The 15,224-nt window shown below is 41.7% G+C and overlaps 1 protein-coding gene across 1 annotated transcript; it reads left to right on the forward strand.

The window, feature by feature from the left end:
* Positions 1-249: 249 nt before the first annotated feature.
* On the forward strand, positions 250-9,674 carry zgc:109965 (M28_nicalin_like domain-containing protein). The gene is made up of 16 exons (XM_021568923.3): positions 250-359; positions 649-839; positions 1,091-1,281; positions 1,458-1,602; positions 1,820-1,917; positions 2,088-2,165; positions 2,260-2,363; positions 3,839-3,927; positions 4,271-4,410; positions 4,517-4,695; positions 4,858-4,945; positions 5,096-5,134; positions 8,098-8,267; positions 8,394-8,447; positions 8,699-8,777; positions 9,005-9,674. The coding sequence occupies exons 2-16, from the start codon at positions 695-697 to the stop codon at positions 9,059-9,061; spliced, it is 1,656 nt and encodes a 551-aa protein (XP_021424598.1). The 5' UTR covers positions 250-359; positions 649-694; the 3' UTR covers positions 9,062-9,674.
* Positions 9,675-15,224: the final 5,550 nt, after the last annotated feature.

A 15,224-nucleotide genomic window follows, 5' to 3' on the forward strand; every position in this document is an offset into this window, starting at 1 on the left:
ATTTAAAATAATGTCCTCAGATGTTTATTTTTGTAACGTTTGAGAACCTATAATAGAGCAAATTGTAGGCGATAGCCCAATGACCAAGGGCTTGTACAATTATTACCTCCACTAGTGATTAGTGATTGGGGTTGTGACAGTAACTATGGGCCAGGCCAGGAGGGTAGGGTAGAGAAGGGAAGAGGGGGTGATTAGCCTGACTTTATCCCCAGGGACAGATGGTGGACACAGGTTTAGCGGCTTACCAACGAGGCGTCTTGAGCCTTCTCCCTTAGGAGGCTAGTCTATGTCCACGCTGCGAGGAGGTGTGGAGAGAACTCGCTGTCTGATCACTGAGAGGGAGAGAGCCTAGGAGACAGGTGAGTAAAGACATACAGGCCCTGAGTGTCTCTCCCTGGATAGTTTGGTCCCCAACTTAACTCTGGGCATAGGCCATGGAGAGAATGGTATGCGTCTCTCCTAAGCTGCTCAGGTACTTCGTAAATCCTTTGGCTATAGTGCTATATCTGTTGGTAAGGTGAGGAGTAAGGGAGTTTTCTATTGGCGTATCTGGGGAATCTCCTGAAAAAGAGGAATACTATTTGAGCGATCATGTTTTCAATAAGCACATGTATCGTGCTTGTTTTAACAGCCAACCTTCCTCCATAGATTTCTGTGTCAGGACAGTAAGGGGATCTCATCAGGACGTGGAGCCATGCTGCTGAGAATTTTGCCCCGAGCAGCTGCACTGCTCATGCTGTGTGTTCAGCACCTGCATGCCTCTGTGCTGCCTACTGTATCCTCCTACGAGTTCACTGCCTATAGGATGCAGCAGTATGCCATTCAGCAGGAAAAACATGGTAGGGTCACTTGGCCAGACATACTTAAGTATCTGCACCAGAGAAAGGTTTACCCATGTTATTTTATCATTTCAAAATATATAGTGCAGCTCTGTGGAGCAGCTTTCTTTTTATGTGCTGTACTCCTAAAGAAGATATTTGTGCACTGTTTTCATTATTTTGTATTTTTATTTTCTGTGATTGAGACAGGAAAGACAAAGTGAAGTTTGGAACTGTGTTTTTTCATGTGACCTCTGTGTTGACCTGTGGAGGTTGTCGCGGTGCCATCGTGCAGGCGGAGGCCCGCTCAGCAGACGAACCAGTGTTAACACGACGCTGTGTCATCATGAAGCTGCCGGACTTCACCGTGGAGCGATACTTTGAGGCTCTGAGGCAGAGCGCTGCCGCTGTACTCCTCCTGCTACCCAAAAACATGTCCGCTGTCCCCCAGGATATCATACAGGTATCTTAGACCTTTTATCAGGGTTGGTGGCCCATTCTATTGTAATATCAATCACTTGGGAGTATACATCAATCTACAGGTTTATGACAATGCCTGTTTTCTCTACCTGGCACCTTCAAGTTCTGGATATGTGGCACATTAATCCAATATAGTGTTAACCCTTTGCTTCCATACAGACATTCATGGTGAGTGAGAGCGAAGCGTTGTTAAAGGATACCATCATGCCTGTGTACGTGACCCCGGAGGACGAGCAGCTCCTTTATATGTACGAAGAGGTCAAGCATGCCGCAGCCTCTCGCACCTCCTCTATACTGGTCCGAGGTAAGTGGAGAAGGCGGGATGGGAGGAAGAGGGTCTGGAGAGTAGGAAGGTTGGAGAGGGGCATGAGTAAAGGGGATGAAAGAAAGGAGGTAGACTGAGGGAAGAGAAAGGAGGGGGATACAGCGCAATGTGAAAATCGATTTTAATAATAATAAATGTAATAGGTTCAGCATCTTTCATTACACAACTTGAACTTCTTTCTTTTACTCTCTGTCAGTGTTCCGTAGTATGGTCACAGCCACCGTATTTCAGATTCTAGTGAGCAACACCAACCCCATCAAGCCCATCACTGACAGTACAATCATTACTCTGGAGGTGAGTCTCTCTCCAACCTTGTCTATGACCAAGGACATCAGCCAATTCTTATGGCATATGAACCTTGGAATGAATTATAATTGGATGTGAAAAACTGTGTTAGGCCTTCTGGTTCCAACATAGCCAAGTCAGACTTGTGTACAGATTGTGATTGGTCAGTGTGCCTTCAGGGTGTACTTCCTGGTGCTGGAGAGGATGCGCCCACCATCGTTATCACGGCCCACTACGACTCCTACGGCCTTACTCCAGTAAGTCAACTGCACGCTGCGTATACTAGTGAAATAAAAATGTATTCACAAATACGGAGTTTCAATCAAAAATATTGGTGCGTGTGTAAAACAGTGGCTGTCATATGGAGCAGACTCCAACGGTAGCGGAGTCATCATCTTGCTTGAGCTGGTCCGTCTTTTCCAGAAACTTTATAGCAACCCCCACAGCCAGCCTGCGTGAGTTAAACACACTATCTTTTAGTTATTTACAGACGTAAAACGTATGCACACATGACTTTAAGTCGCTAAGTGGCATAAATGATTACTATATATATTAAATATTATCACTATTCATAGATGAAATTAAAATAATTAATCACATATACAGTGCATTCGGAAAATGTTTTCAGACCCCTTGACGAGCTCTGGGACAGGATTGTGTCGCGCACAAACCTGGGGAAGTGTACCAAAACATTTCTGCAGTGTTGAAGTTCCCCAAGAGCACAGTGGCCTCCATCATTCTTAAATGGAAGAAGTTTGGAACCACCAAGACTCTTCTTAGAGCTGGCTGCCCAGCCAAACTGAGCAAGCAGGGGAGAAGGGCCTTGGTCAGGGAGGTGACCAAGAACCTGATGGACACTCTGACATGGCTCCAGAGTTCCTCTGTGGAGATGGGAGAACCTTCAAAAAGACAACCATCTTTGCAGCACTCCACCAATTTATGGTAGAGTGGCCAGAGGGAAGCCACTCCTCACTAAAAGGCACATGATAGACTGCTTGGAGTTTGCCAAAAGGCACCTAAAGTACTCTCAGACCATGAGAAACAAGATTCTCTGGTCTGATGAAACCAAGATTGAACTCTTTGGCCTGAATGTCAAGCGGCATGTCTGGAGGAAACCTGGTACCATCCCTTACGGTGAAGCGTGGTGGCAGCAGCATCATGTTGTGGCAAAGTTTTTCAGCGGCAGGGACTGGGGAGACTAATCAGGCTTGAGGGAAAGATGAACGGAGAAAAGTACAGAGGGATCCTTGATGAAAACCTGCTCAGGACCTCAAATTGGGGCGAAGGTTCACCTTTCAACAGGACAACGACCGTAAGCACACAACCAAAATAATGCAGGAGTGTCTTTTGGAAAACAAGTCTCTAAATGTCCTTGAGTGGCCCAGCCAGAGCCCGGACTTGAACCTGATCGAACATCTCTGGAGAGACCTGAAAATAGCTGTGCAGCGACTCTCCACATCCAACCTGACAGAGCTTGAGAGGATCTGCAGAGAATAATGAGAGAAACTCCACCAAATACAGGTGTGCCAAGCTTGTAGCATTATACCCAAGAAGAATCGAGGCTGTAATCGCTGCCAAATGTGATTCAACTAAGTACTGAGTGAAGGGTCTGAATACTTATGTAAATGGTGATAATCCAGTTAACATTTTTTATAGATTTACAAAAATGTATAACCTGTTTTTGCTTTTTCATAATGGGGTATTGTGTGTAGATTTATGAAGATTTAAAAAAACAAATCTAATTTAGAATAAGGCTGTAACATAACAAAGTGCAAAAGTCAAAGGGTCTGAATACTTTCCAAATGCACTGTATATTACATTTCTATTACATTTCAAATATCATACACTTTGAGTAATAGTACCTTATCCAATCAGGTTTTAAGGGAATGTTTGGGCATTTGAAATGACACTTGTGTTCTTTGTGTTCTAGATACCATCTTCTTTTCTCCCTGACTGGCGGTGGGAAGTATAACTTCCTGGGTACCAAGAGGTTTATAGAGGAGAATATGGATCATGCCGGTGAGTTGTTATTTCACTTGATCGTCTTTCAGTTATGGAGTCGAGACCAGAACTATCGAAGACTAGACCAAGACCAACCATCTCAAGTCAGAAACATAAAGCATCTACACCCTAAAAACTTTACCCACTGCACGTACACCCGGCTTCTACAGTAGGGAGGTAGGCCCCCTAAACACATGTTTTCCTACCTACTATGCCACATACTTGTGTTTTCATCTGCTGTTTAGTGGGTGAACCATGGCTGGGAGGACACTGCTACAACAGCCCTGCAGTCTGGTTGATTGTAGCCTTGCCTTATGTCTCTCTCAAGTTGATTCTATCCTTGTGGTCTGTCTCACTCCAGAGACCAGCCTTCTCCATGACAATGTGGCATTTGTTCTGTGTCTGGACACGCTGGCCAATGGGGACGACATGTTCCTGCACGTGTCCCGCCCCCCCAAACCTGGCACCCCTCAGCATGCCTTCGTACAACATCTGGAGCAGGTAACTCCTCCCACCAGCAGATATTGTAGGAAGTGTGGAGGCGCTTGATGGCCCAATGTCACTTGTATGAACTAAACGTACATGCATCCCACCACCTTCCATGTAGGTAGTTTCTTCCCGGTTCCCTTGGGTGAGGTTTGGGATGGTCCACAAGAAGATCAACTTGGGGGAGTCCACTGTTTCCTGGGAGCACGAGCGCTATGCCATGCGCAGGATACCAGGATTCACGCTGTCTCACCTGGAGGACCCCAAAGCTGAACTCAGAGGCTCCATCCTGGACACTGTGTGAGTGGCACTACTCTGTTTTATTTTAGGGTAGAATGACAACAGTATATTAAATGCATATTCCACAAGATTTTTCCAGTCTAGTATCTAGACTCTTAGACATATTGGTATTATTACAGAGTCTGGAAAAGGTCCATAATGAGACTGTTACCCTCCCAACAGGTTGCACGTGGACTTGAGGAAGATGAAGCGCAATGCCATCGTTATTGCAGAATCGCTAGCTCGGTTTATGTATAATCTCTCTGACAAGGTATAAAACATGTACTCACACACACACACACACATATATACACACACATATATACACACACACACACACACACACACACACACACAAAATAATACTTTATTTTAATCAATGAGGAAACAAATAAACTCATCTCAATTTGTTTTCCAATAGGGTTCCCCAAAAGACATACAGGTCTTCAAGGGCCAAATGGTAAGATTTTTATGTTTTACCAGAATCAGGAAAGGCATCTACAGTCATGAAAGGAACAATTCTGTCATCCAGTTTAGCGTACACTGTTGCATCAGTTCCAAGCAGATTTATCAGAAGTTGACTGTCCTATGCACAGTGCAAACATAATGCAAGGGGAATCGTTAATCTGATGACTGGTGATTGGATGAGAGAAACTGATTTATAAAATGATTGTGGGGGCTGTCTTGTTAGACTTCAGTGCAGCTTTTGACATTATCGATCATAGTCTGCTTATGGAAATATTGATTTGTTATGGCTTTACACCCCCTGTTATAATGTGGGTAAAGAGTTACTTGTCTAATAGAACACTGAGGGTGTTCTTTAATGGAAGCATCTCAAACATAATCCAGGTAGAAGCAGGAATTCCCCAGGGTAGCTGTTTAGGCCCCTTGCTTTTTCCATTCTTTACTAACGACATGCCACTGGCTTTGTGTGTCTATGTATGCGGATGACTCAACACTTTACACTTAAGCTACTACAGTGACTGAAATGACTGCAACACTTAACAAAGAGCTGCAGTTAGTTTTGGAATGTTTTGCAAGGAATAAGTTAATCCTAAATATTTCCTAAACTTAAAGCATTGCATTTGGAACAAACCATTCACTTAACCCTAAACCTCAACTACATCTCGTAATGAATAATGTGGAAATTTTGCAAGTTAAGGTGAATAAACTGCTTGGAGTTTCCCTGGATTGTAAACTGTCATGGTCAAAACATATTGATACAACAGTAGCTAAGATGTCCATACTAAAGCGCTTCTCTGCATTCTTAACAACACTATCAACAAGGCAGGTGCTACATGCCCTGGTTTTGTCGCACCTGGACTATTGTTCAGTAGTGTGGTCAGGTGCCACAAAGAGGGACTTGGAAAAATTGCATGGCTGGCCCTTAAAAGTACCCGGAGAGCTAACATTAATCATGTGCATGTCAATCTCTCATGGCTCAAAGTAGAAGAGAGATTGACATCATCATTACTTGTTTTCAAAAGAGGTGTTGACAAGCTGAAGTTACTAGCACACAGCTTGGATACCCATGCATACCCCACAAAATGTGCCACCAGAGGTCTCTTCACAGTCCCCAAGTCCAGAACAAACTATGGGAGGCGCACAGTACTACATAGAGCCATGAATACATGGAACTCTATTCCACATCAGGTAACTGATGCAAGCAGTAGAATCAGATTTAAAAAGCAGGTAAAAATACACCTAATGGAACAGCGGGATCTGTGAAGTAACACAAACATAGGCACATACATATGCATACACACACAATGACATACGCACTATACACACACGTGCACATGGATTTTGTTTTGTAGATATGTGATAGTGGAGTATGGGCCTGAGGGCACACACTTAGTGTTGTGAATTATGTAATAAGTGTATTGTAATGTTTTTAAAATTGTATAACTGCCTTAATTCTCCCGGACCACAGGAAGCGTAGCTGCTACCTTGGCGGCAGCTAATGGGGTTCCATAAATGCAAATGCAGATACAAATCTAACATTCTTAAGGCAACACTTAATTGCCACTTTTTGTGTGAAACAATTCCGTCTTGGAGTGCCTTCATAAAGTATCCATACCCCTTGACCTATTCCACACGTTATGTTACAACCTGAATTCAAAATGGATGGAATATTTTTTTTCTTCTCACCCATTTACCCACAATACCCCATAGTATTTTTTTTAATGGTTGCCATATGTATTGAAAATGAAATACGGAAATATCTTAATTTACATAAGAATTCACACCCCCCCGAGTCAATACTTTGTAGAAGTACCTTTGGCAGTGATTACAGCTTTGAGTCATCTTGTCTGTATCAGCTTTTCTGGAGTCAGGCATTTTTCTCTCAGTAGTGAACCGCCATCTTCAAGTCTTTCTTTACACATATTGTCAATGGGATTCCAGCATTTCTTTGGAGGTATGCTCGGGATCATTGTCCTGTTGGAACGTAAATATTTACCCCAGTCTAAGGTCGTTTGCACGGTTCTCATCAAGGATCTGCCTGTATTTGGCTCCATTCATTGTTCCCTCTTCTTACCGTTCTCCCAGTCCCTGCTGCTGAAAAGCATCCCCATAGCATGATCCTGCCACCACAGTTGGGATGGTGTTAGACCTGGTGATGAGCTGTGCCTGGTTTTCTCCAGACATATCGCTTTGCATTCAGGTCAAAGAGTAACATTTGTTTCATCAGACCAGAGAATCTTTTTCCTTATGATCTCAGTCTTTTACGTTCCTTTTACTAAGGTCCTTCTTGCTCAGTTTGGTCGGACAGCCAGCTCTAGGCAGAGTCGGGGTAAATCTATATATTTTTTTTTCATTTCCCAATTATGGAAACCACTGTGCTCTTGGAAACTTTCAACATGCTAGAAATAGTTTTATACCCTTCCTCATATATATATATATATATATATACACACAGTATATGCTTCATCACAATTCTATCTCTGAGATCTACAGACCGTTCTTTGAACTTCATTGTATAGTTTCTGCTCTGACATGCACTGTCAGCTGTGGGACCTTATATAGACAGGTGTGTTTCTTTCTAAATCATGTCCAAACAATTGAATTGGCCACAGGTGGACTCCAATGAGGTTGTAGTGACATCTCAAGGATGATCGATGGAAACAGGACATTGGTTGAACCTACACTCAATTTGGAGTGTCATAGCAAAAGGGTGTGAATACTTATGTAAATTAAATATTTATTGAAATGTCAATAAATGTTTCCCCTTTGTCGTTATGGGGTATTGTGTGTAGATGAGTGAGAAAAAATATATACATTTCATCCATTTTGAATTGAGGTTGTAACACAACAACATGTGAAATGAGTCCAGGGGTATGAGTACTTTCAAAAGGCACTGTACCTCTAACCTAAACTTGTACAGTATGCATCCTCAATAGTCCATCTCAATCTCTGGTATAGGAGTTTCAGGACAGTCGCATGTCTAGCCTGATGTCCTTCCTGACGTCCATCCCACGGGCAACACAGCTGGATAAGGATCCCAAACACACCATACTGGTGAACACTCTGGAACATGAGCTGAGGTACTATCTGCACCAGGTCCACAGACACACCTTCCGCCAAGACAAGAGGTACAAGACAGACAGCCGCACGCACGTGCGCATGCACACAGCCATAAAGAACACGTCTTCCTACCTTTCGTTCCTTGAAATTATGATTGTTAAGAGTGAATTGGTAATGTTTTGTTTCTCTTTCAGGGATCCTGAACTTACCTTTTTTGACCAAATGGAGCAACCAATGATGATGTATAGGTATGAGGACTACATGTGTAAAACAGTCACATTTTAGGTGCTAGTCCAATGAGGAAAACAGCATCCAAACACCCACACTTGCCAATCCAATGACTAACCTTATATTTTTCATATTTTTATTATACGAATAGTGCATACACATTTAAGTAAACAATGCATTTCATCGTCTGTGTTTCTGAGGTTGTTTCCATGTTTTCATTATGTTTGGTAATTGTTAACTGGATTTCGTTCCCTACATGTTTTATCACCAGGATTAAGCCAGCAGCCTTTGACCTCTTCCTTGGGGGCTGTATAGCTGCTTACCTGGCGATAGTCTACTATGCCATCGAGGTTGGTAGACATTCACAGTTCACCTTGGTATACATAGACTGCCCATTTGTCAACAAACCCTGTCACTGGATCCAAAAAAGTGCATTTTCCCAACGGGGATATTAAGCATATTATTTTATTGTGAGATTATGCAATATTAATTATGCATTAGTGCCAGGGTCTGAAATTGTTGCTCAAGAAACACTGACCATGTGCTCATTTATCCACTTTCCTTCTTCCTTTTTAAGAATTGTGGATATCTCTACACCAAACTGAAAGCAGCTGTGAAGTCCAAACAGAAGTAAGGTTGTGACCAATGCTTTGAAGACCTGGAAGTCAGAGTTGGGTTTTTTAGGTCCAATGGAAAATACTTTTGTGCAAGAACTGACACTGAATAGGGAATTGTGTAGGCCATATACTGCATTTCTGTTTGAACTATCTCAACTGAACAAGCCCATGGGGCATTGTTGAAAAGGTTATTTAAAAATAATTTGTCGTCCATGTTAATGGTGACAACAACAAAAATGTCACCAATTTGTATGAGATGCATTTAGTTACTTTTACGGTTGTTTTAAATCAACAGAAACCCTCTGAATAACATGAACTGTTTGTTTTATTTTCAAAAGTTTCGCTTTTTCTATTAATAACATTTCTAGCTACATTTGGATTATCGTATAAAGAAACACTCTCAGCCGAAGCCATCTTTAATTCTTTAATGTATCTTATTTTTGTTTTTCTAAAGAGCAATGAACTGCACATTGCATAACTTCAAGCCCCCGTCATGCTATAGGACTGAGCACCCCCTAGCGTATGTATTTTTCGTATAACACTGTTGTTGAATATCCTTGAATGTCCTCTGTAGTTTTCGATAAACTTGTGATCACACCTCAGTGGTTGAGATAAAGAGCGTTAGCAAAACCTCTGTGCCATTACTCTTGCTAAATAACTAAAGCAAGTCATTCAAGTGTATCAAACTACCTTTCCAACGTGAAGGCCGTGCCCTCGAGTTGTTTTACTTTCACAGGCTCGGCTACACTTATTTGAAAGGACGTGCGAGCCTACAAAGAAGAACAACAAACTTCTAGACACGTGGATCAGCCAGACACAGCATCTTCTAGAATGTCAGCTAATGATCAGTGCCAACATGAGGGAGTGGAGAAGAAGACATTAGAGGATCGATTTAGCAGTAATTGTAGGATTGCAATTTAGATAAATTAACTCCTGTTTACTTGCCTGAAAAGATGCCCATGTTGAGTTTATTACAGTTGCTAATAGCTAGGCTTTTTGCTGGGGATACATGGGGGTTGGACGGATACTGTGTGGTTTACAATAAGGCACAATGTGTTAAAAAACGTTTGTACCCCACTTACAAATAATGTGCAACACTAGGCTAGACAGTGGGAGCAGCAAGGCATTCGTGTGGTACTAAACTAAATCTCCCTCCCTGCTTGGCAGGTAGTGGTGTAAAGTAACTAAGTAAAAATAAGTGAGTAATTTTTGTTGACTCTTACTATATTCATAAAGATAATGTGCACTTTTTACTCCCATTTTCCCTGACACCCAAAAGTACCTGTTACACTTCGAATGCTCAGGCAGGATAGCAAAATGGTCCAATTCACACTTATCAAGAGAACGCATGGTCGTCACTACTACCTCTGATCTGGCGGACTCACTAAACGCAACTAATAGGTTTGTAAATTATGTCTGAATGTTGGAGTGCTGCCCTGACTGTCTGTCGATTATTTTTTTTAAAGTGGTCGGTCTTTTTTGCTTAATGTAAGGAATTTGATGTATAGGATGTAATTTATACTTTTGATACTTAAGTACATTTTAAACCAGATACTTTGTATTTTACTGGGTGGCTCACTGACTTGAGTCTTTATTTTTAGGGAGTGGTTAAAATTTACGCAATTGTTACCTGGAGGAAAATGGGGTGATGATCATGCTTTTTCAATTTCAGCCAGGGTTTAGTATTATTATTATTTATGTTCAGGGGAGGGTAATTTGTAATCGATTAAATGTCAGTATTTTTCAGCATTTTGGAATGTACATATTGAATTAGACCATATGTAACTTTGGTTTACAACCCTGCTCTCTCATTCTCCTCGCTAAGGCCAGTATTGGTGGGCATTTCGCTTTTACCTTTCCATTGGCTGTTCGATCAGTCCATATTTGTGCTTGGCGTGTAGAGAACCTAGCGAATCGAGTAGCGCTTGTAGTGATGCCATACAGTGGTAGAAATGCGTTCAATACAACTGGGAACTCTGAAATTTCAGACTTTCAACTTCAGTGTGTTCAAGACAACTGGGAACTCGAGGAAACAAATCAGGTCATGTAATTTGTAATATATTTTTTTGTGATTATTTTCTTGCTTATTATATATTGATGTATGCCCCTCATCTCTGATACATTCAGCAGCAGTGCACGATAGGCTATAGGAAGTACAAGATTGGAGAAGCACAGGGCAAAGTTATATAAGAAAATGTAGTTCCTAAATAGATAGGCTATGTATAGTACATTGACTGGATGAATAACAACAGTACAGTCCCTAGGAACAGTACAGACTGTGTGCTGGCATTTAGTACATCCGCCAGAGGGAGCCAAAGACTAAATCTAAATCAGTCATCGTTACACAACCTGTCTCCATACCATTTTGACCTAGGCCTGGACTCTTGGATAATCCATGTAGCAGTGCATATCTGCAGTCAGCAATAGATATATTTATATACCTGCATCTGAAGTCTAGATCAGTTGCCAACCATATTGTAAGTTCATAAACTAGCAGACACAGTGACCCAATACTATTACATGATCTTCCTTGATAAATACATTTTTCCAAGTGATGTTTGGGAGGATGAGTGGAAATGGCTGTATGGGTTAAATCAGAGCCTTTACATGGCAAATTGGCACTCTTTCCTTACAATCCATCTAGGAAACAATGTTTTTGAGTACAGTATGACAAGCATTTAATTTGTATTGATACCAGTTGCACGTTCTCCTTTAAAATAGTCTTATTTTTTCACTTTTGAAACTGTACATAATCCCCATTTTATTACATTTGAGGTTATGTCAAAGTCGGGGGCAGGCAATATTACGTTCAAACACAGTGTAGTTTGAGAGTAATATTCCCTCGAGTTTGATTACAATATTTAATTTTCAGATGGGGAGCAACAAGAAGTTGACATACTTAGCATTCTTGCAAGTAGCAAGAAATCCTTCATGTTCTATAGGGCTTTATGTTGGCTCGATATCCATGGTTTTGGATTGCTATCGTGAATGTTATTTTGAGATTTACAGTTCAAGGATAGTTAATTAGCGTGATTTCCATGCCGCTGGTCCACACAGGAAGTGTGGGAGAGGGACAGAAAGAGGACAGCGAACAGTTGGCCTTAACTCTCCCAGTAGACTATCGAAGTTAGTGAGAAAATACCCCGAATATATGTATGGATTATAATATTTGCATGTCTTACATTTTAAAAACAAAAGATATAAACAAAATTCATTAACAAAAATAATAATTGCCCTGAAACAAGAGCCCCAAAGTACATTTTTCTTATGACCTGAAGATCACCCCTCCCCTACAAGTTATCCTTGTTACAACCAGTCTGCACTCCTGGACAAACTAGCCAAAACATTAGGAGAGGAAGTTCACCTTTTAGAGGCTGAGGAGCATGGTCATTACTCATCTTTTTTGTCTTAAACTTTATTACCCTGCATTTTTCTGTGTTTAATCTTATTCTTTCCGTTGTGTCCTGCCACAGCTTGCTCCTCTGCTGGCTGCCAACTTTCCGTAATTATCTCTCTCTCTGGCGCACTCTCTCTTTCTCTCTTTCTTTCTTTCTTGCTCACTCACGTTCACTCTCCTTCTCCCCTTCTCTCTCTCCATCTCTGCTAGCTGTTCACCAGAGAGCAGGGCCGGCAAATTAAATCTCTCTGGGGGATTTGCCCAATATAAACATGACACACATCTGGAGGACGCCAGATTCTTGACACGTAACAAGAACCAGCCTTGCGACTGGCGCAGGAGCATTCATCTTCTTGTATTCCCCGCCACCTCCCTTCTCCTCTTGCTCTTATTCACTTTTTCCATTCTGCTCTCTGCTTTCTGCTGTTTTGTTGTCGGTGCTCCGTAGGCAGTAAACTCTCCCCAAAACTCTCGAGTTCATTATCAAATGACTGATCTTTTTCACTGTTACTCATCCATTAGCTATTCTACTAAGAATAGCTAATGGTGGCATCTATAAACTCTACATTGTGATTGCACAACAGTTAGACAGTACAGTAAAAACATGGTGGATTTTGTTTTTCATAGATGACTTACAGTGTGAGTGCAATAATTCACCTAATTGTCCACAACCATTACATCAGTCACAGATGATGGATAATGTCTAATGACACCATTATTTCATTCAATTTAGAATCTTGGCTTCATAACTCCAGCTAACGATAAAATGCAAAATTAATGAAAGGGCGTAAGAGTGTTTGATGTGTGTGTGTTTCTACATGTCTGCGTGTGACCTGTGACATCCTGTTTGTTTGCATACATACGTATGTCAGTGGGTCTGTGTGTGCGTATGCGTGTGTATGGTGCATGTGTGTGTTCGTTAGGGTTTGTGCATTCTTTCCATTACCCAGACCAAATCAATGCAGTGAGCTCAGAGCCAACTAGCACCCCCTTCATCTCTCCTCCTCCTCCCTCTCTGGTTTTGCTGTGCTGTGCTAGGGGGGAGAGTGGAAAGAGCTGACCCAACCCTGTCAGGCCAGGCCTGGCCCCAATGTAGCCCTGGCCCCCTGCCTGGCCTCCTGCTGCTGCTCATGGAGCTTGACACACACACACACACACACACAGAGACACACAGACAGTGGCTGTCTCAACACATGCGACCCAGGCTCCAATAACATTTACACACACACACTCACACAGCCTTGCATGCACACACAGACTATTCACAAGCATTCTTAGTTCTACTGTTGGCTTATGTTTCTTTTGACTATTCCTGTGAAACGTGTTGGTTTTGGCACCTTATGTGAAAGGTGAGGTTTGTCAGAAGTGTAAAGCACAGGAGGCTGCTGAGGGGAGGACAGCTTAAAATAATGTCAGGAACGGAATAAATATGCCTAAAAACTGAGATAATTTGTGAAAAAACAAGTGAGGCATTCTTCTGAATAGAAAACTGAGTTGAAGCTAATCAAAATGATTCAATGACCCTTTGGGTAACAGGACATGACTTTATGGCGCTGGAGGGAGTAGCAGGCGTTTTATGGGGTCCTGACCAATTGTGCTATTTTGTGTTTTTGCGCTGATCTTATTTTATTATTATTTTTTATTTTTTACATAATGCTACCCGTACTATTTGCAATGACACCCTTTTTTTGCACTGGCTCTTGTACACTCACTGGACTCTACCCACACACTCTCACATACTACACTGATACACCAACACATACACACATACTCACACGCACATGCATATTGACGCCACACAGACACACTTTCACACTCTTTCATACAGCACACGCCACTGCTACTCTATTTATTGTCTATCCTGATTGCCTAGTCACTTTTACCCCTACTTACATGTGCATATTACCTCAACTGCCTCATACACCTGAACTTTGACTCTACCGGCACTCCTTGTAAATAGCCTCATTATTGTGTTACTATTTTGTTATTTTTTGTGTGCACGTTTTTCTTACTTTTTAGCTCTGCATTATTGGGAAAGGTCTCGTAAGTAAGCATTTCATGGTAAACGTCTACATCTGTGTTATTCGATGCGTGTGACAAATACATTTGATTTGACATAATAATAATACAAACAATTCCATTTAGCAGACACTTTTATCCAAAGCAACTTTGTCATGCATGAATACATTGTACGTATGGGGGACTCCTGGAAATTGAACCCATTACCCTGACATGTAGGCCTATAAGCATTTCCATAAGTGATCAAATAACCTGTATCAATGCTTTTGGGGGATTTGACCACTCAATTTTGTACTTTCAAAATTATAATTTTCACTGCTGCTTACGGTGGTCACCATATCGCATCATTTTCAACTATACAGTAATGCTGATTTGACTTTATATGTAGTGGTGAGCCACAGTAATTCACCTCATCAAACCTCTATAAATCAGTTTATATATTGAACCAATCCTGGTGGCATAGCACAACACTAACAATCAATGCTGCCATAACATGAGGCCTTTGCTGTAACTATGTAGAATCAGAACTCTCTTTTAGCATGTTGATCTCAAATTCTATCAAACCCAGATACATAAAACCTGTCATTTATTAAAACAATTTCAGAGGTGCAGCCAGGAGCAATGCCGTTTTATGGATTCCAGTGTTCCATATTGGTTGAATTCTTGGAACTTAAAGATATTGCACATCGGGCCTCCTTAGTGGCGCAGGGGTCTAAGTCACTGGATCAAGGTGCTTGAGGCATCACTACAGCATCGGGTTCGAT

This window comes from Oncorhynchus mykiss, chromosome 17 (genome assembly GCF_057628025.1).
Source record: "Oncorhynchus mykiss isolate SJ-2025 chromosome 17, ASM5762802v1, whole genome shotgun sequence".
Taxonomy (NCBI): domain Eukaryota; kingdom Metazoa; phylum Chordata; class Actinopteri; order Salmoniformes; family Salmonidae; genus Oncorhynchus; species Oncorhynchus mykiss.

Excerpts from the sequence above, each read along its gene's own strand:
- zgc:109965 (XM_021568923.3), top strand. The coding sequence starts at position 695 with ATGCTGCTGAGAATTTTGCCCCGAGCAGCTGCACTGCTCATGCTGTGT. Across the intron at positions 4,696-4,857 it reads GGCTCCATCCTGGACACTGT|GTTGCACGTGGACTTGAGGA; the intron begins GTGAGTGGCACT and ends CCCTCCCAACAG. Across the intron at positions 8,448-8,698 it reads CAACCAATGATGATGTATAG|GATTAAGCCAGCAGCCTTTG; the intron begins GTATGAGGACTA and ends TTTTATCACCAG.